The sequence below is a fragment of the Epinephelus moara genome, chromosome 11 (assembly GCF_006386435.1).
Source record: "Epinephelus moara isolate mb chromosome 11, YSFRI_EMoa_1.0, whole genome shotgun sequence".
NCBI lineage: Eukaryota > Metazoa > Chordata > Actinopteri > Perciformes > Serranidae > Epinephelus > Epinephelus moara.
In genome coordinates this window covers 23,052,075-23,073,101 of record NC_065516.1, presented here as the reverse complement: position 1 = coordinate 23,073,101, position 21,027 = coordinate 23,052,075, and the positions used below count along the sequence as shown (strand labels likewise).

At 42.5% G+C, this 21,027-nt stretch overlaps 2 protein-coding genes across 3 annotated transcripts in view; one reads left to right on the top strand and one right to left on the bottom strand.

Annotated features, from left to right (window-relative positions):
• dok6 (docking protein 6) overlaps nucleotides 1-10,671 on the top strand; it is a 70,505-nt gene extending 59,834 nt beyond the window's left edge. Inside the window, exon 8 of the mRNA XM_050057348.1 lies at nucleotides 7,168-10,671. Within this exon, the coding sequence (XP_049913305.1) occupies nucleotides 7,168-7,316 (149 nt within the window). The 3' untranslated portion in view covers nucleotides 7,317-10,671. The remainder of the gene's footprint in view (nucleotides 1-7,167) is intronic.
• Nucleotides 10,672-12,687: 2,016 nt separating this feature from the next.
• cd226 (CD226 molecule) lies at nucleotides 12,688-20,785 on the bottom strand. 2 transcript variants are annotated; one of them, XM_050056892.1, is made up of 6 exons: nucleotides 20,717-20,785; nucleotides 19,686-20,009; nucleotides 19,113-19,493; nucleotides 18,578-18,680; nucleotides 16,602-16,656; nucleotides 12,688-12,948 (listed from the first exon to the last, which is right to left on the bottom strand). In XM_050056892.1, the coding sequence occupies exons 1-6, from the start codon at nucleotides 20,778-20,780 to the stop codon at nucleotides 12,922-12,924; spliced, it is 954 nt and encodes a 317-aa protein (XP_049912849.1). In that variant the 5' UTR covers nucleotides 20,781-20,785; the 3' UTR covers nucleotides 12,688-12,921. The 2 variants fall into 2 exon arrangements, with proteins under 2 accessions (XP_049912849.1, XP_049912848.1); XM_050056891.1 differs by lacking the exon at nucleotides 12,688-12,948 and adding an exon at nucleotides 15,825-15,998.
• Nucleotides 20,786-21,027: the final 242 nt, after the last annotated feature.

Sequence of the window (21,027 nt, the reverse complement as noted above, 5' to 3'; positions counted from 1 at the left end):
TTTGGACGAGATAAATCGCAAATTCATTGCAGTATGCCAGACCAGAGATGCAAGCCTACTCAGTTGAGTGGGCGGGGTCTATGGTCTGGAACCAGGCTACCAAAATGTAAATAAAACAGACTATAGGCTAACAACACTGACGTATAGATGGTTTCAAGTTCAGTATTCAGACATGTATTGAGGTTCATCCTCAGTAACTTTCCATCAGTTTTCACCATATTTGTTCTGCAGCTTTGATTCTCTAAAGTGCCTGCGAAATGGCAAGAGAGCTTTTTCAGATCCTTGCCAATGTAGCTTCCTCTTTGTTTTCATAAACACTTCAGACCAGCCTCACATTTCTCTGGACCTCCTCCTGTCACACACTCAACCCTCCAGTTTTTTAAAGAGAAATCGTGCAGTACGGTCCAATGCAAGTCTGACTTGCAATTTCCTACTGTTAAAACCATCTGTTCTGAATCCACTATTCATCAACAGCCATGCAGCTTTTATTTAGACTCACAGATTAGACTTCCGGCTGTAGCACTGCCACCTCATATAAAGGAAAGATGAGGCGGCTTGGCACCGGAAAACTTTAAAAAGGGATGCTGAAGAGCCAAGTAGATATGCAGGAGTAGTGAAACAAAAGTGGCATTTAACACACACACACACACACACACACACACACACACAAATACTGAAGCAAAGAGACAAAATGAAACCTGGAAATTTCGATCAAACTACATTGAAATAACCTACCACCTGTGCAGGTAAGCATAGGCTGATCACAACAAGCAAGCATCCAGATCACACAAAAATAATTAAGAAATCATTGATACAACATTTATTTGTCACTGCTGACATCACAATTTATCCGGGGGCACTCCAAGAAACACACCGAGTATAATATGTCATTTACTGCAGGCCTATCTTACCTACAGTGCAAATGCATCCATCCATTTTCATCCACTTTATCTGGGGCCGGGTTGCAGGGACACTCCTCCTGGGGGACCCCAAGGCATTCCCAGGCCAGATGAGATATGTAAACCCTCCAGTATGTTCTGGGTCTGCCCCGGGCCTCCTACAAGTGGGACGTGCCTGGAACACCTCGAACAGGAGGCGCCCAGGAGGATCCTGATCAGATGCCCGAATCACCTCAGCTGACCCCTTTTAGCACGAAGGAGCAGCGGCTCTACTCCGAGCTCCTTACCCTATCTCATGACCATAGGTGAGGGTTGGGACTTAGATGGACCAGTAAATCAAAAGCTTTGCCTTCAGGCTCAGCTCCCTCTTCACCAAACCACCGATCTGTCTCACCCTCCATTCTACCCTCACTCGTGAAGAAGACCCAGAGATGCTTGAACTCCCTCGCTTGAGGCAGTAACTCTCTCCCAACCCAGAGGCGGCAATCCACCAGTTTCACACTCGGCTACAAACCGCTCCAGTGCATGCTGGAGGTCACGTTGCGATGAAGCCAACAGAACCACATCATCTGCGAAAAGCAGAGATGCAATTCTTAGCTTCCCAAACCGCACCCCTTCCTCCCCCTGGCTGCGCCTCTAGAGTCTGTTCATGAATATGCAAATGTACTATGAAACTATTACAAATATAATACAATAGTAATACAATTGAGTTTATTGCAAAAGTATTCATGGGAAAGTGCAGGAGTGTCAGCTTTGGTTTTGCATATAATGTCCATCCTGTATGTATCATTACAAAGTGGCTCACTCACCTAAACTTTGCTAATTTGGCTAGCAAAGTCAGTGTAAATACACTCACCTTTATATGTGTTCTTAGATTTGTGTTTGCCATCTCTGCAGTACTCTCACCTTGCATAGCTCACAGTAAAAACGTAGGTTCTGTTGGTGGAGTGGAGCAAGTCGGTGTCATGTTGTATTTGCTGAAGTATGGCCATGGTGATTCTTCCTCAGGCTGACATTCAGGAGGTTTATCCATGATGACGCTGTCGCTGTGTGAGCACTGAGTAAAGCCCATCCTTTTGCACATGCACCACACAAAGGTGTTTTGCTTGGGCTTGTTGTCACAGTGGTCAGGGTGAAAGAAGAGGGGATGGGGCTGGTCAAAGGGGGTTCAGTTACAGTGGAGAAGCAATGGTAAAATAAAAACAAAAATCAGGGCTTTCCTTTTATGGCCCAAAATTGATTGTAGTGTCAGTAGTTGAATGCAGTTGAAATACCAACAAGCCACCCCAAAATGTAGTTAAATTACAAATTCACTTACATGTCTCTCACTACTCCCCAACAATGTGTGAACTGTAGCCTCAGTTTCCTGTTGTTAGCTGACAGGAGTGGCACCTGGTGTGGTCTTCTGCTGCTGTAGCCCATCTGCTTCAAGGTTGGACGTGTTGTTGGTTCAGAGATGGTCTTCTGCAGACCTTGGTTGTAACCAGTGGTTATTTGAGTTACTGTTGCCTTTCTATCATCTTGAACCAGTCTCCTCTGACCTCTGGCATCACTGGATATTGTCTCTTTTTGGGACCATCCTCTGTAAACACTAGAGATGGTTGTGTGTGAAAATCCCAGTAGATCACACTCAGCCCATCTGGGACCAACAAACACGCCACATTCAAAGTCACTTAAATCACCTTTCTTCCTCATTCTGATGCTCAGTTTGAACTTCAGCAGGTCGTCGTGACCATGTCTACATGCCTAAATGCATTGAGTTGCTGCCACGTGATTGGCTGAGTGGCTATTTGCATTAACGAGCAGTGGAACAGGTGTATCTAATAAAGTGGAAGAGCGTATATCTTCCTACACTTAACAGAGCCCAGCCCCTCCCTGCTAAGAGGACGTAATTAGGCAAACCTGTTTGCACTATGCTTGATTGAGCTGCTGAGCAGCTGATCTACTCCAACATCCCAGGCAGAATAACAACAAAGAAAAACATCACACACACACACACAACACACACACACTTACAGCAGGGTGAACACCTTTCCACAGATCGTAATCCTATGAACCCATTATACAAACTAAACAAGCTTGTGTCATTTATACAGCTGATTGATAATGCATCAAATAAACTGAAACGTTGGACTGAAATTAATAATTAAGCAGATACAGAAACACTGTTGATGTCAGGGAACAGAGCAGAGTGAAAAAGACAGGAAAACCTTTTGACACCGGCACAAATCCACACTAAAGACACAAAAACAAACAGATAAAGATAACTTTGCCCCACAGTCTCAGTCTAAGTATGCAGTATATAGTTGCAGATCTCCTCAAGGAAAGCATAAACACCTTGTGAAAATATGATGTTTCCAGTTTACAGCAGCAGTTAAACAGGAATTCAGAGATTCATTTATTTGTCTGTAAAAAAAGAGGTAAGAAATCAGGACTTCAGATCACGATGGCTGGCTGCCTTTGCTCCTTGGCTGTATCACTGCGTGCATGATGAATATCCAATCAGCACAGTCAATTTGCTGAGTCATGCTCGGGTTGCTTTCAAATACCCTGCGGGTCCGGGGGAATAATTAAGGAACAGAGTTTCCTGTCCCGTCGAGGGTTTATCCACCTATTTGTTTATTTCTTTGCCTCAGTTAATGGGGGACCTGGCAGTGAAGTACACTACTGTAACTTTTATTTTATTTCAATATATTTCACATCTGCTTTTCATTTGTTTGGAAATGTCTCAAAAAATACATCCCCAAAAGCCTTGTTTGCCGTAATTGAAAGTAATAATTGTCAAATGTGTTTTGTTTAAGAGAAACAGAGGGGGATGTGGTGCGGAAAAAAACTAACACTCAGCCTTGATCATGTGGCTGTATGAAACAAAACTCCCCCACAGAGCTCACCTAATTAAGTAAAACCAAAGATGGATGTTTTAATCTCCAGAAACTACACACTAAGACAATGTTTCGACTTTCTACCGCGCTCCACCTCTACTCTCCTAATGTTATTCACTCTTTTGCATTTCAGTGATACTGCTGTGTTCTCCGAGTTTGCTGATGCATAGAAATAAGTGCACTTTAAAGTTTTCGCGAGTTGAAAAAGCAAGGCGCCACGCCTGTCGGAAATGGTTCAATTACCAGCTCTAATAGTGGAATGGAAAGGGGACAAGAATGCTTGTATTTCTTCTTGGACCCATTTTTATGTAATCTTTTGCCATTTCGCACACACTCTCGCTCTCTCCCTGCATTTCATTGTGCTCTGCAGTTTAGTGCCGTAGCATTAGCAATTCTAATGGAATGGAGCGCTGTTCTTAGTTTGATCGGCTGGGAGTGATACGAGAGGGGGTTTTTTTTACAGAGAGGGAGCAAGTATCAAAGGCACGGGGACAAGATGATAGCAGAACAGGATGATAACACTATCTTATCTGCAACAGGCGACAAGGAATATAGTCGATGTAGATGCAAGGAAAAGTGAATCGCATGAAAAATTCATCGCAGCCAGGTAAAACTGAGTTCAAGTGTTTTGGTCTCTTTCCTGGCGGATGCTTGGAAAGTTTTTAATCTCAGCTCTCGTCTTGCATGATTTGGGGATGATATTAACTGACCCAATATTTAAGGTCCTGTGTGTTAGATTTGATAATTCGGTGCCTGGTAAAAAACCTCCCGAACAATGAACACTGAAGGAATTCTTTCGGGTGTATGTGATCTGCAGAACTCACCGCTCGACGCCACTAAATCCCCTGAAATCTTACCCACTGGACCTTTAAGGCTGCACTTGGAGTGATCTTTTATACTGTATTGTTGCTCCTTTGGCTGGTTTACCACACAAACGACACAAAGCTGGATGTCAGCAGCGTTGCATAATCCAGAGTTCATGAGACACGCAGCCTCTTTCTCTGGTTACAGCTGTTACTAGGATGCCATCTGGGTTATCGCACTGTGAAGGAAGGTGCAGACAGGTGTGTGTGTACATGCTTACATGAATAGCTGCTTGTGTGTCCAGGTCCACTATTGTATCTGTCAGTGCGTGTGTGTGTGTGTGTGAGTGCCTTCTCTGCCTGTCCTGTCCGCTCCGGCCCAGCAGCTGCCACCCCAGGCCAGATAGGATGACATGACCTTCCCTGGTAATGAAAAGGCACTGACAAATCACTGTCTGCTTCTCATAGGGATAGAAGAGGAGGAGGGATGCTGACACCATCTCCTCTCTGCGTTTTTATTACTATTTTTTTCCTCGTGAGCGTGTCTACATTTGCGTCCAAAAACTGTGGCACTCGTCGGGGGTCTGGCATCGCACAAACGCCGCTGTTTATGGCCGAGGAGATGATGAGATCTGCTTCGCCCTCTCTGTCTGCACTGGGCTCCCTGCCTCTTTTTTTCCCAGCCCAAATTGGCCTTGGTTGGGGAGAGGGATTGTCTTGGCAAAGATTTGAAAAGGATATGCCTGGTTGCGCACCACTTGTTTCAGCAATCTATTAAGCACAACGTGGAGAGGAGAGAAAGTGTCCCCCCCTTTTTTTTTTTTACTTGCAGTGTTTTTCTCCAGAACATGAACTGAGCTGCATTTAAAACCTTAAGCTGGAGCCTTATCGTATTTTTCTTTATTTCAGGGAGTAGTGGAAGACTAGGGGACAGAGGTGTGTGTGTATGACTCACCTGTTATGGCTGGTACTGTTGTGGTCTCAGGCTCACACCCACACCAGCCCCTCTGTGCTTCCTCCTGCAAGCTGTTCCCTGAACTCGCACAGGAAAATGCTTTTTCTGTGTTTCTCCTTCTCGTTGTCTTCGTTTTAGTCGACTACTACTTCTCCTCACACACATTTCTTGTTCAACTCTCTGTGGCTCTGACACGCGTTCACACAGCCACTTGACATTGATTGCCAGGCTGACTGGGTCATGTTTTATATTCCACGTCGTAGTGAGTTGGCAGTGCGTCTCCTGGTCTGAGCCTGACTCCCTTTGGTGGCAGCATGACTGGTGCTGCTGGCTACACACACACAGAAAAGACTGTGTGTTTGTGTGTGTGTGTGTGTGTGTGTGTGTGTGTGTTCGCTATACTGTAGTAGGAATGATTTGCACAGCTTAAAATCATATTTGTTAACAAACACTTCCAGCAGAAGAGAAAATTATCTCTTTGTCAATTTTGTCGATGCGGCCCCGGAAGAAGACGGCTTACAGAGAACAAAGTCAAATTTTAATTTGTTAATCAAATTTCAATTAACCTCCGGAGGTAAACTGAGTTGAAACGTATTGACGCGCAGCAGCTCCTCGCAGCCAGCTGTATCAGTCGGCACCATATATGCTATAGGTTAGAGTTGATAACGCTGTTGTGTTAGCTTTTGCACCTCCTGAAATATTAATCACAGGCCACTTCCTCCTTGTTCGGTGCATGATCAGCAGCCTGCCAGCCACTTTATCCTCAACCTACCTCGCCGTGCACATCTCCAAACAGCATCCTAATATATTATTAATGGTCTCACAGTTGCACAGAACGGCCCTCCACCCACAAGTATCCATTACTCCCTCTCAGTGCAGTTAACCAATATGAACTGCAGAACAAATTGGTCCAATTAATTAAAATTAAGGTGGAGAGGGAGAGAGCAGGGGAAAGAGGGGAGACGGCAGACAGTCCAAAAAAGATGAGACAGCGTAGATCACTCTGGAATGAGGTTGTTTATTCGGGGGTGATTTTCCATCACATCTGAGGCTATTGTGCATCTTAGGCATGGATGGATTATTGAACGAGCTGACAGGCCCGGGAGCCCAAAGCGTCACGGGCCTTCACCTGCGAAATGTCACTTAAATTAACACATCGCAACCAGAAAGAGACTCAAAATGATCACAAGAAGATACAAAAGGTGCAAAACAACCACAAAATGACCAGTAAAAGACTCAGAGTTGCCCCAAAAAGACACAAAAAAGAGGCAAAACCACCACAAAGTCTGTGTCTTGCCTCTGTAAGAGATGGTGTGGCCTTTTGCATATCTGTGCCCATTCTCTCATCATCCTCCCATGAACTAAGGCTTTATATTTTTGTATTATCTGAGAACCACCCACGTCAGAAAAGATAATTTTGCATAAATGAAGAATGCCAGGATTATTCTTGTAATCCTCATTTGTATATACAGATTTCAGCATGGACAGTAGCTAAGCAACAGTTGTGCCATAAATATATTGCTGAAGAAAACAGGACATATTGTTTTGACGTAAGGTCCAGTTAAGTGAAGCAGATCCTGCTAAAATTAAGTGCTCCACTGACTCTCCATCCTTTTTTCCCCACACAGGAAGCGGCCTGACAATGACTTTTATCCCTCGAGCACAGACGTTCCCCAGCTTTCTGTCTGATGAGCAGGAGGAGAGCCAGCACCAGGAAGAGGCGCCGTCGCCCTCTAGTGGCTGTGAATCCAGTTGCAGCCTGAGACCCCTTCAATGACAGAGAGTTGCTCCACCAAAACTGGACACTTTACCCACCACTGTAGAGAGGATGTAGAAATATGTATAGTGACATGTGTAATATATCATTTCCTGTCGAAACTATAGTGTCAACTGTAGAGCGAGTGGCGCACGGAAAGGATCCTGAAGAGGAGCTTTTTCTGTGTGAGTTGTGTGACAGCAGCAGTAGCTTCAAAGATCACACCAAAAATCCTGTAAGTGTAGTTTTAAAGTGTTTTATGTTGTCGTTTTACTGTTGAAGCCAGCAGGACCCCCCTCTTTTTTCTTTCTTTTTTTTTTTTTTAAAATCATTGCACTACAAGAAGTTCGAGGTACAAACACACCAAGGCCCACTGTAAAACAATGCTAAAAAAGCTTTTTGTTCTGAAGTTGATGAAATCACACGCGGCTCGTTCCAACATTGTGCAGCCTCAGCAACCATTTCAAGAGAAACGCCACCATTTTTGACACATAACCCTCCCACACTTACTGTACTTCGCTCCCTCTCCAGAATGTGAAATTGATCAATGCCTTACACAGGAGCAGCTTGACTTTGATGGCAGTGATGAATCAGCTAAAGCCTTTAATCGGTTACAACCAGCAAAGGGAAAAAGTCATTCAGAAGTGTAATTCAGTGATACAGGAGTGGACCGTCATGTCAGAAATGATCGAATGCAACCTTCTCACAGCCTCTACTTTAAACTGCCAACCCTACATTACACTAGCAGGGCTATTTGAGTTTAATAGCTCCCCAGCTCCTCTCCAGCCTCACATACAGTATCTGGTTCGTTAGCAAAAAGGAGGGAAGCGAGATGTTGGTGATCTGATGGGGCGACTTATGCAAGATGTAGATAGGCCTTTTTCACAGAGGACATTTTGACTTGTCACAGTGGGAAGTGCAGTGTAATTAATGAAATTAATGATGGCCAGCTGCTTTGATTTCAGGTTCCTGGTGTCCTACATGTTGGCTCACTCACGCTGGAGCACTTGAACACAACAGAGCCAGCGTTAGCATGAATACAGGTCGAACTGTTTGCTGTCACAAAGTCCTATTGTGGCAAAACATCTTGGTAATTTTTGCCGTGCTGGTATGTTATGTTCATATGAGATTTAAATTTACAGAAATTTTAGCATTAATGTTTCACTGAGAAAATCTATGCTCAGTGAAATACACACAAAAAGGCATTAAAAGAATAGTTTGGCATTTTGGGAAATTGCTTTCTTGCCAAGATTGAGATGAGAAAACCAAACCACTCTTATGTTTGTATGTTAAATATGTGGCAACAGATATCAGCTGCTTAGCTTAGCTCAGCTAACTTAGCTTATTATAAAGACTGCTAGCCTGGCTCTGTCTAAAGCTAACAAAGTCCATCCACCTGCACCTGTAAAACCACAACTTGTTTTTACACTTAGGTTTTTGTACGGACAAATGAGATACATGTTAGTGTGCTTAGGAGGTGCTGGTAGGTGGATTTCTGGGCTAGCTGTTTTTGTGCTAAGCTAACTACAGCCCCTTTCCAACCACACAACACTTGCTAACATCTGGCTTTTTTGTTTGATGGTAAAGGTTATAATTGGCAGTTACTCTTGGTCAAATGACTGCAGTAGTCACGGGTACTTGTCAGCCCCAGCCGATCGGCTTTTAGCTTTTCATGCTAAGTTTTGCCCCTTTGCCAGCAATGCAATGATAGGCCGCCACAAAATACCGTCTTTCTCCATTCAAGCAGCGGCCAAACATTGTTCCAAATTTAGTCTGCACCGACATTTTAACTGGCCTCCATGCTGCTTTCTACTGTTTACCCAGTAAACATTAGCTATGTTTCCATCCAAAAGTGATTCGAATCATTGGGAAATGCGCATTAAAAGAAATACGAATCCTGTGTGTTTCCATTAAATGTACGGACTTTGGTGAGAACTACGAACTCATTCGAGTTTTCCGCAGAACCGGAAACAAAACAAGTCTCGCATTCTTCTTCTTCTACGTTTTCTGGCGGTTGGCAACCAGCTTGTAAATGCATTACCGCCTTCCCGACCCGGAGAGTGGATATCACCATGCGCTACGTCAGACTTAATTCGAACATAACTGTTTCCATCCCCCGTTTTGCGAATCAGCATTTTTTTCAATCTTCTCATTTAAGTGTATTTCCCAGTGTCCAAAGAGACCTATCTTATATTGTTTTCCATCCACAAGCAACAGAAACTACAAAGAAATATCCACAACAAACAAAACCCATCAAATATTTTCAGTGAATGCTTTCTGTAGCATGTGCGTGACATTTGTCACTGAGTTCATGACCGCTGTGACGATAATGCTCTCTGCATTGTCCTCCTCAAGTAAGAAGTGCCTTCCGACACAGATCGCAGAGTGTGAGACCTAACCAAAGCGTTGTCTTTGGGCTTTGAGTTTACCATTGTGGGCAGAGTTCAGCTCTGTATCTTCAAAACATTTTGAGAAGTCTTAAGTTCCTCTTAAATACTGTCGACCCAGCTGTGAAATGTCATACCTGAAACATGAGACCTAACCAGAGCTCTTTTAGAAAGCTGAGAATGACACTTGTTGCCTGTTGGTGGCTTTCAGCAGACACGTATTCATCTCTCTAAATGGTTGTGGTCAAAGTGTTTGTGCTTTTTGTTACATGATTTTTTTTTAAAGAAAGGCATGAATCCAGAAATTCCAGCGACAACTCTGAAATTGATTCCAGTGACAATCAGTCTGGGGCAGCAAAGCAGTCCTTTAAAGTCAAACTTAATTACTTTATTTTTTAAGTGTTTTAATTGTTGAAAGAGTCCTGTTGAACTGGAGGTACAAGTACAAACACTTATTTTGTGTTGAAGTTTTGCAGTCAGTCACTTTATTTTGTATGTTGTATTTAAAAGATCTCAGCCTTCACATTAATTTGAGCCTCAAAGTGCCCATCTACAAATGTGTCTGCATCACAGAGCCCATAGTAACAGATAGTTGTCGACATATCTGGCCACATTTCTGCCCTAGTTGTCCTGAGTCTTAGTTCAAGTGTGGTTAATAAATGTATGTATAATAGTTCCACTACATCTGGAGCGTTAGAGCAGTACTAACTGAGACGACTGGACAGAGTTCTAGTTGACTGTGTTTATCATTTGCAAGTTTTGTTGTTTATTGTAGCCATGCACCTATTTGTAGGTTTGACGTGTCGTCATGATTTCTGTTATTGTTACTACAGTATATGATTGTGTTTTTGTCAGCCATGTTTTGTATTCTGTTACTGTCAGGTTATATGTTAATAGCACTTTGAATACATTGAGTGTAGGACTACAGTTTTCACTAAATGTACATATGTAATGTTTTTGATGATAAAAAAGGTAATAAATTGAATGTTCTATCATGTATCGACATATTTTGTTATCCAAACAGGAGTGTTGAATTAAGGTAAGTAACATTCAATTGAAGGATTGTTCGACATTTACATAAGAAGACTGACGCCCGCAGCCAGCTTAGCTTCAGCACAGAGTCTAGAAATGGAGGAGAAATAGCTAGGCTGGCTCTTTTCAAAGGTAATGTAGTCTACCTACCAGCACCAATATAGTAATGTTCCAAAATCATATGTAAAATGACAATCATAGGGTGTATAAAATAAGTAAGGGCTGAAAAGTAAAGCCAATGCATTCTTCCTAATGGCCAGCAGGGGGCGACTCCTATTTCTCTCGATTTCTTTCCTCAATAAACATTTTCCTAATGACTTTAGGGTCCTAAATGCTAGCTTTTAGTCTTCTACAATACAACATGATGTTAATTTTGTAGATTATAGTCCCATTTAGAGTTAACAATAAAGCACAGCATGCCTATGGGAGGCGGCATGGTGGGCAGTGGTTAGCATCGTCACCTCACAGTAAGTGGGTTCCTGTTTCGAGCTCTGGGGTGAGGGAGCCCTTCTGTGTGGAGTTTGCATGTTCTTTCCTTCAGCGTGGGTTTTCTCCAGGTACTCCAGCTTCCTCCCACAGTCCAAAGACATGCAGGTTAATTGATGACTCTAAATTGAGTGTGAATGGTTGTCTGTCTCTATGTGTCAGCCCAGTGATAGTCTGGTGACCTGTCCAGGGTGTACCCCACCTCTCGCCTAATGCCAGCTGGGATAGGCTCCAGCCCCCCCATGACCCCCAACAGGATAAGCAGGTACTGAAAATAAACAAATTAAAAAATGCTTTTGGGCGTGGCTACCTTTTGATCGGAGTTGCAACTACATCAATATAGGCCTATAACCCTGAACTCGTATTTGGGTGCTGTCCGTGTACTTATCTTTGACCAAGAACTTTGACCCTTTCAAGAATGTTTTCAGTTCATAAAAGTTAATTGTAAGGTTTTGGTTGCCTAAAACTTGTGTGCATAGTTTCCATGGCTTTTCAGCTTCAGATCTATAATAATAACTAGATACTGGACCCCAAGATGGCACCTATTAAATCCAGTAGAATTGCTTGCTTGGTGCATACGGCATTCCAGGTTTACATCGGCGGTATGGAGCCCCCTCTGAATATGTGCAGTAGTGTTCCTCCAATTGGCCTCACCCACAAGTTCCTGCTCAGTTTACAGACCTTACTTTGTGTTTACCTGTTGTACATGTTTGAAGTTCAGTGTGTCCTGTCAACAGTTTTACAGTGGTGGTCTATGGAGAAGCGAGACTGAGCTGTGTTTATCAGTCAGATCCTCCATCTCGTACAAATATGGTCACTTGTGGCTCCAAGAAAACAAGATGGCAGCGGCCAAAATGCTAAACTCAAGGCTTCAAAACAGTACTCCACAAACCAATGGATGACGACATGGTGGCTATGTCCACTTCTTTTAGGAAGTCTATGATGACAGTTAGTGGTGTTATGGAGGATTGTTTCTTGGCCTGGCACAGGAACTTCCTGTAGTCCCTACTGTTACCATGGAGACCTCACAGGAGGATTCTAGGAAGTTGCATTTAGTCCATAAAATCTGCCAAACCCTCCATAAAATCACTAATTGACGCTTTTACACTTTGTACAGATTAATCAAACGACTTATAACATGTTAATTAGTGAGCCTCGATGTTGCTGTTGCTCGGACAGAGCTGGCTACCTGTTTCCAGTCTTTGTGCTAAGCTAAGCTAACCGACTGCTAGCAGTAGCTTCATATTTACAGGTGAGTGGTATCAATCTTTCTCGTTTGACTCTCGGCAAGAAAGCAAATTTTCCAAAATGTTGAATTTCTACCTGCACAAACACAAAGGGTCTTCCATCTCACACAAAACACTTTGGTTTCCCAGAAAATAGTTTGTAGTCTTTGGTGCAATGATTCTTTCTCTTTCCATTTATCACACTCCCCCATCACAGGAAATCACTGCGGCAATGGCTATGACATTGTTTTATTTGTATCACAGTGAGTCATTTACAGTCACACACATCAGTTTCAGTATTGCTGGTCGCACACACAGCATCACAAGTACCACAGTCAAATGTACAGTTGCAGCTTCTACTGTTTTGCCAGGAACAGCGAGATGAGAGAATGAAGGCAAAAACGTGTGATTCCAAACTACATTGTCCATTTATGTTCCACATTTCTAGTTTGTCCACATTTGTCTTGTTTTCTAGCAGAATAGCCTGCATATCCATTACTGCCTCAGCCACTGCCTCCATTTCTATGGAGATAAATGAATCACATTAAACATAAACAACACACTGCTTCAGGGTACGACCATAAAACTTAAATATTGACTCACAGACGCATATAGCAAGCAGGCAATCTTAGAAATCATAAAAAAAATAATAAATACAACTTGGAAAACTTGTGACAGCTTATCAAAAAAATGACTTTGTGTTTTTAATTACGTAAAACGCAGGGAAAAAAAAAAAGAACAAACACATTCATCAATAAACAGTGGAATGATAAAGTGTAAGGAGCTATAAACAGCAGCACAGGATTATCTAATTAGAGTTTAGCTTTCATAATAAGAGCGCACTGTAACTAGAATGCAGCCATCCCAGACAGAGAGCCCTTTGGGGAAAGCAACAGTCTCAAGTGATGGTACAGTGCTGAGTGACTGCTTTTCTCTTCCGTTAGATGATTAGACACCATTGTCAAGCTTTGAATGGAAACCAGGAGGGATGAAAGTAAAAGGAGAGCAATTACACAGGCTTTTGTCAATCGTTTTACTCGGGGGTTAGGGAAGTGAAAAGAATGATTATACAGGCTTTTGTCTGCTCTTTCTGCATGACGGTTACTGTCAAATATTGTTTTGCCGAAAAACAAATATTTCCTCAACAGTAATTATGAAGTACATACTACATTTAATTAGTGGGAGCAGGGTTGGACACAAACAAACCCGTCAGCTCTGTGAGACTTACATGAGCACCGGCTTGTTAACTCCTTTCAAACCACAGTGTGAATATTAATCAGTGTCAGTGTGATCCCTGCATCTTATTTGAAAGAAAAAATCAAATAATTATAATCAGTGCTTGTCAATATATGCTTATTTTTGCTCATATATACAAACAGCAGCTTCAGAAAATATTCAGACAATTTTTGCTAATTTATTAAAAATCAAAGACTGAAATCTCTATATCTCTACATTCAGATCGTTTGCAGCAGCACTCCAAATTGGGGTCAGGTGCATCTTGTTTGCTTTAATTATGCTTCAGATGTGTCTAGAACTTGACTGTAGTCCACCTGTGGCAAATTGAATTGATTGGACACACATCATGTGGTTTAGAAAAGAACACACCTCTGTATATAAGGTCTCATAATTTACACTACATGCCAGGACAAAAAGCAAGCCATGAAGTCCAAGGAACTCTCTGTTGACCTCCACGATACAACTGTGGCGAGGCATCAAACAGGGCAAGAGTATCACAACCATTTCTAAAGCTCCAAGTGTTCTCAGGAGCACAGCAGCCTCAATAATTGACGCATCGCTAAGTCCCGCCCTTGGACACAGACTGGCCAATCATAACGTAGCACCGGGCCAGCTCAGCAACACAGCTGTGCTCCATGGACTCTAATGCAATCGTTACAGATTTCCTTCATTTCAGGCTGGTTTGCTTGCTCCGGCAGCTTGTCATACCATCATAAAGGGGCGGGGCTTAGCGAAAGGTTAACTGTAAAATGGAAGATGTTTGGAAGCACTAGGACTCCTAGAGCTGGTCAGCTGGCCAAACTGAGGAGCCCAAGATGAGCTTTGGTCACGGATATGACCATGAGCCCAACAGTTACTCCAATACCCCATTTCCACCAACAGGAGATGGGCTCCATTCCAGTTTGCGCACCTTATTATGAAACGTTGAGAGCATTTTGACTGAAAAATAAACTAGTTTGGAACCTGATAAGTTGGTTCCCAGCTGAAGCCAAAAAATAGCAGGTTTTCCTTGACCTGAAGAGCAAACTTTGACAAAATCAGGGGGCGTGTCACATTCTACAGGTTGGACAGAGAAGATGGAGATGGTAACAATGGAGAAGTCAAGTTAGAAATTGTCTTCTTATCATCAGTAGTTGGTCCAGCAGAGCAAAAGCTTGCATGTAATCAATGTGATCCACTGTCTTGCTACTACTGTTGACTTTCCCTGTGCATTGTGCAACGTCCTCCACTGATGACGCATCCAGAATTATAATGGCTTCACTCAAAACTGGTGGAAACGGGGCTGGTTCTGTAGCTAACAAAAAGGTTCCAGGAACCCTGACATAACCAGTTCAAGAACTAGAGCTGATTTGATGGAGAAGTGGTATTAGAGAGCTTTGGGCGTATTCTGCAGAGATGGAAGAACGTGTTGGAAGGAAGACCATCTCAGTGTCATCTATCAGGCCAGATGGAGGCCAGTCTTGAGTCAAAGGCATATGACGTTGCTTGGAGTTTGCCAAACATCATTTAAAGGACTCTGAGAGCATGAGGAAATGATTCTCTGGTGTGGTGAGACACAAATTAAACTCTCTGGGCAGAACTCCAAGCACTTTGTCTGGCGAACTCCAGACACTGCTCATCACCTGGCTAATACCATCCCTATGATCAAGCATGGTGGTGGTAACATCGTAAAATGGGGGGAAGGATAAATGCATCCAAATACAGAGAGGTCCTTGAAGAAACCCTGCTTCAGAGCGCAGCTAAGGCGACAGTTCACCTTTCAGCATGACAATGACCCCAAGCATTGGGACGAGTCTGCGACTGTCCTTGAGTGGCCCAGCCAATAAACCCCATAGAACATCTGTGGAGAAACCTGAAGAAGGCAGTTCACTCATGCTGTCCATCCAATCTCATGAACCTTAAGAGGAGCTGCCAGGAAGAATGGGATACACTTCCCAAATCGAGGTGTGCAAAGCTCATAGAGACTTCCACAAGGTACTGAATTAAGGGTCTGAATACTTATTTAAATAAGAGATCTCAGTTTTTGTTCTTTAATAATTTACAAAAGTTTCTAAAAACATGATTTCACTTTGTCATTATGGATTGTAGGCGGCCTGAATACTCTCTGACACCACCGTATATGCATCTGCTTTGTCTGTAAAAAAAAAAAAAAAAAAAAAAATCCCCACTGACATTATGCAGTACGTCACATTTTCATATGCTCATTTATCATGACGCTGGCGTTTGGTTTTGTGTGATCGTACAGTCTGTAGGTTGGCATAGACCGGGCAATTTTTTATCTGCCTGGACTTCTTTGCCATCCTGGGACACACAGAGATGTTCTCATAGAGGTTTGGCTGTGAATATGAGGTAGATTTGATTAGTATATGAAGTGTTAGACAAGGACAGTGTGACAGATGATAAAGTAATGACTGAGCTGGGCAGAAAGTGAGAAGATGTCCATCTGAATGGACTGAAATATGCTTTTTATGATGATATAAAATTAGCTCATTACATTAAACAGATTTTATTACATCAAATAAGTGACAAATTCCTTTTAATTTAGTTATATTGAGTAGAACTGAATGTCCTTTTCGGAAATAAGAATATAACGTCACTTTAAAGAAGTGTTGCAATTACAATTTATAGGATACATTATTATATTTTCATTCAATTTAATATGTTTGGCGACATCTTGACAAGCTGTTCTTATACGTTACCAAAAAGCCATCACACTGCCAGTTATTGTAAAGCAGCATTAGTTACGTCAGCAAGCATAAATACAGGGTATCAGGTTATATGATGACAGGATGTGCTGTATCAAATAATATTAATTGTTAGTATTAATAAAGTTGAACAGGTTTATAATTAAGTGCATGTCTAACAAGAAGGTATGGGAGAGCTTTAAAAGTGTCAAGTGCAAACACAAGCGTAGATATGATGACTAATGTGAGGCTCACCTGTCTCTGAGATGGGTGCAGTTTGACTCTGTACTCCTCTCTCCTGCTCTTCTTCCTGTGGTGATTATAGGGACAACAAGTAAGCAAATAACAGTGGAGGTGCAACAAAGGAACATGTCACACTCTCCTGATAATTTCTTAACGGATAACAGGTACTACAAAGCTGGTTATCTAGTTCAGTCAGCTCTGGGTTTTCCTATACAGCCACGAGTGCGTTCATGTGAAAGAGGCGGGGGTGTTAATGGAGAGCGACATCATGAGAACCATGAATGAAGTAGGCTGCTTCATATCGTATGTGATGAAACGATACCAAAAGTGCCCAGGACTGCGAGACAGTAAAATGGCGTGGGATGTAAACGATGCTCTGTAATCTTAAAACGGAAAATCTAGAGACATTGAAAGCACCATCCAAAAACTCACTGTCAGCTTTCTAGTTGGATGATGATGAATATGTCAGGTGTAAAGTAACACCAGACTGTTTCTGCTACTGAAGTAAAGGGTGTTACAGTAGCCTAGTTAATGGCTGATGAGGTCCATCTGACTGAAAAGTTGCATTTATGATAACAGGAGTTGATAAACAGTGTGTGGATTATTTTACCAATAAAATATTATTAGTTTTAGTTTTATCCTTAGTTTTATCCTAGTTCTCATCACACAGGTGTCTCATGTTATTTTGAGCTGCAGTGATGGAATCAGAGTGTAAAAGTCAGCGATCACTGCCAACTGAAATAAACTTTGCGTAAGTTAAAATCCTGCTACAATCATGTGTCTAGTGTTGTAAACGATCTCTCCGTTTGTTAGAAGCTCTGTTTTAAAACCAGTGGAAATAGATCCCTGGAACAACAACATATAGGCTCCTCTCTTTTGTCCATGGATACTTTTTTCTTCAGTGATCTGATTGGTCAGAGGTCGGGATGCTGACAGCCTGTGATCTGATGATGAGGTTAGCTGTTCAGCATTAGTTGCTATGGTGATTTATCCTGGTAAAAGGAGAACCAGCTTAACAGTGCTGAAAACCCAGAGTTAACCCTGAAGTTACCTCACTAACTCAGAATCCTGCTTCGTAATACAGGTCTCAGGTGAGTCACGTTGAGATCAACTATCTCTTTAACAAGGGGAACCTTGGAGGAGTGTTTGCACAGGTTTGTACAGTGATTCAAGGTCCCCAGAGGATGAATCCTAATATCTTTGCTGAGTTTTTTCTCGTGCAGTGTTTCCAAACCCCCACAAGGGATCGCAAGATAAAAAAAAAGATGTGTACAGGACAGAAAAGTAGGGAAAAACTATATTAACACAATCATTTCTGTTATTCAGACATCCCTTTAATTTTGGGTTTTTCTTTTGAAACTGTAATTTTGATCTCTTTTGGCGTATTTAAACTCTTTGAGTAAAACAAGACAAACAAACTTCTCCTTGGTTGCGGGGGTTGAAATCTGTGAACATACTACTGGCTTCATTTTAAGGGGTCACGGTTTTGGAACCACTATCTGGTTCACTTTCTGTTTTGTTAGTGAAATGTCTCAACATCTACTGGATGAATTGCCATCAGACTTGGTACAGATATCGTAATGACTTTGGCAATTCCCCCACTTTTCATCTGGCACCATAACTGGGTCAAAGCTTGACTTCCTTTATAAAGAAATACTTGCAAAACTAATCACATTCCCGTCAGCCTCAGCTGTCCTTTGCATCTGGTGCTAATTAGCACATATTAACATACTCACTTGCTAAACTAAGACGGTGAACATGGTAAACATTAACTGCTTGCTAAACATCAGCATGTTAGCATGCTGACGTTAGCATTTAATTTAAAGCAGAGAGCTAGCATGGCTGTTGACTCTTGTTAAATCACTTAATTAAATGCTATTTGATAATGTCACTTAGCTCTTTGTTTCAAACTGAAAATATCCGAGCACTTTATGTCAATTAGCTCTAGAGTATGTTTGCTAAAGATATAACACACTGTGGGATCTTACCTGTGCTTCATGACTACTATGATAATGACAATGAGCAGAGTAAGTGCAGCAGCTCCAGCCCCGATGTAAATATACATCATGTACAGAGACAGGCTGATTCCACCTGAAAATGAGAGAAGAAGAGCACTCTGAAGGAACAGGTTTTCCATTTAACACAATAACAGGTTAAAAGGTGCAGCTTGATTTGTGGTAAATGACCTCAACATTTCAGAGTTATATGTGCTTATGACTCATAGACACACCACAATAATGCATATACACAGTGTGCAGACACACACACACACACACATCTCCCAGTATCGAGAGACACTTCACAGGATGTTGTGGTTTTAGCAGGTGTGAGTTTGTTTGAGTCTGCTGTGTTGTGTTAGATTAACATTCTTTTAATGTATTCATTATGTTTAATCAACTACTCTTTGAGACGTATTCACATCCATAAATCATTTTAAGTTTAAGATAGTATTTATCATCCAGCTTTCAGGTTGTATAATATTGAATATGTATGTTAACTACTGAGCGTTGCCTGTCTTTGTACCTGGAGGGGGCACAGTAAGCAGCACAGTGGTGGTCTGCACCCCTGCATCTGTGCTGAAGGTACAGCGATAGAAACCACCGTCTTCCGGCACCACACCTGTCAGGTGCAGACTGACATCCAGGCTGTCGGCGCAGCTCACCCTGCCCCTGTCGCTGTAGTCCTCGCCCACCAGGCCCCCTTCCACCTTCTTACACACTCCGATGATGCCCCAGGGCTGGCCGTGCGGCATCTTCTCCAAAATGACCTGGTAGACGGTGCCATTGTGCTCGTGGTTACAGCTGATGGTGAGGTTGTTGTCCTGCTCCGCTGACAGCTCTGTGTCCGTCTTGATTACCTCTGGAGTGGGGGCTTCTGTGCTGTTGTCTTCTTCTGGGGGCTCGTCTGTGAACACAGGAAGATGGAGGGCTTACAGGAAATAGCTCATCACAGAGAGAATGAAAATTAAATGTGTGATGGAAGTGACACAATCTATAAAAAGTTCCAACATAATTTTTTTTTAGTCATTCAGCGGGGGCGTTGTAATTTAATATAACTCAAAATTTCCACCTCAGTATTTTCTGCCATGTCATTTACCTAAATCTTCCACCTGAATGTTCCTTGTCCAGGGGCCCTGTGGGAAGGTCTGCACAGAACAGTGGTAAACCCCGATATCCTGGTGAGTGACGTTCCTCATGGAAATACTTCCATCCATAGGCGTGGTCCTCAGGAACTCTATCCTCTCACGGTAATGGTGAGAAAAGGCCACTCCGTACTCTGGATGGAAAACAGCTACCGGATCCTTGTCTGGTACTTTGGTCCAGGACACCATGCTGAGGTTGCCGTCCCAGGGGCACAAGCAGTCGAGGATCATCCCTTCCTCCAGACGGACTGTGGCAGCCTCCATCTCCTGGACAGCAACTGGATAAAGCACATTTCTCTGCTCATTAAATTTATCAGTCTTGACAGAATCTAGAAATCATGACGTCTATATAGATGCATAAATGAAACCAGTAATCCAACTGCACGGGAATAACCAGTTCGTAGGGCATGTACTTTAGATGTATCAGTTCAGAGTCATAAACTTCTAAGAAATGTTGCTTACATCTCTGCAACACAGCAAAAAAAGGCCATGTTTCCCCCCCTAAATCTCCTCTAGTTGAAGATTAACACAGCCATTCACAGCTTGGAGGCCATCCCTCAGTTAATGGTAATTAGGCTAATTTGAGCCAGTACACATAAACACAACTGACAATAGTTGGTGATCAAGCTTCCAAGTTTTCAAAGCCTCTTATCCGAGCTGAATGACAACTGATTTCAAGTCCAGTGATGCCCCTGAGAGAGCTCTGGAAGGTTTAGAATAATAATGTCTCGCCAAACTTACAATAACAAGCTTTTCCACCATCTCCCCGGCCAGTTTAAAGCAAAAGAAATTGTGGGATAAAGCACTGATTAGATTACACACAGATGAAACTACATTAAAAATATCTACACTGAGTTGTTTAGAATACTCTGAGACAACAGTGAATGACACTTTGAACAGTCAAAAAAAAGTGTTGTCATGTGAAATATTGCCATTGATAAAAACAATCTACTGTAAAATATAAAAAGATATACAAACTCCATACCTTTAAGAAAAGGAAGAAAGATGAGTACCACGAAGTACCAGTGGTCCTTTTGTACAGCTTCCATCTTGCCCCACCGAGGGAGAATGAAAGCTGCATTGATGAGACGAGTGGAGAGGCACCCGAGCTGCACTTCCTGCTAGCTCTCTGGCTACAGAGAAACACTTGAGCTAACAGTGGGCTACCATGAAGTGTGCCCCAGAAGCTCATTCCACACAGAGGGGCACTTTATCCCTCGGGCTGGGAATGGGAGGCAAGCTTATGGCATAATGTGGCACAGTGAGATCCATCCTCAAGTTTTCTAAATTGTACCA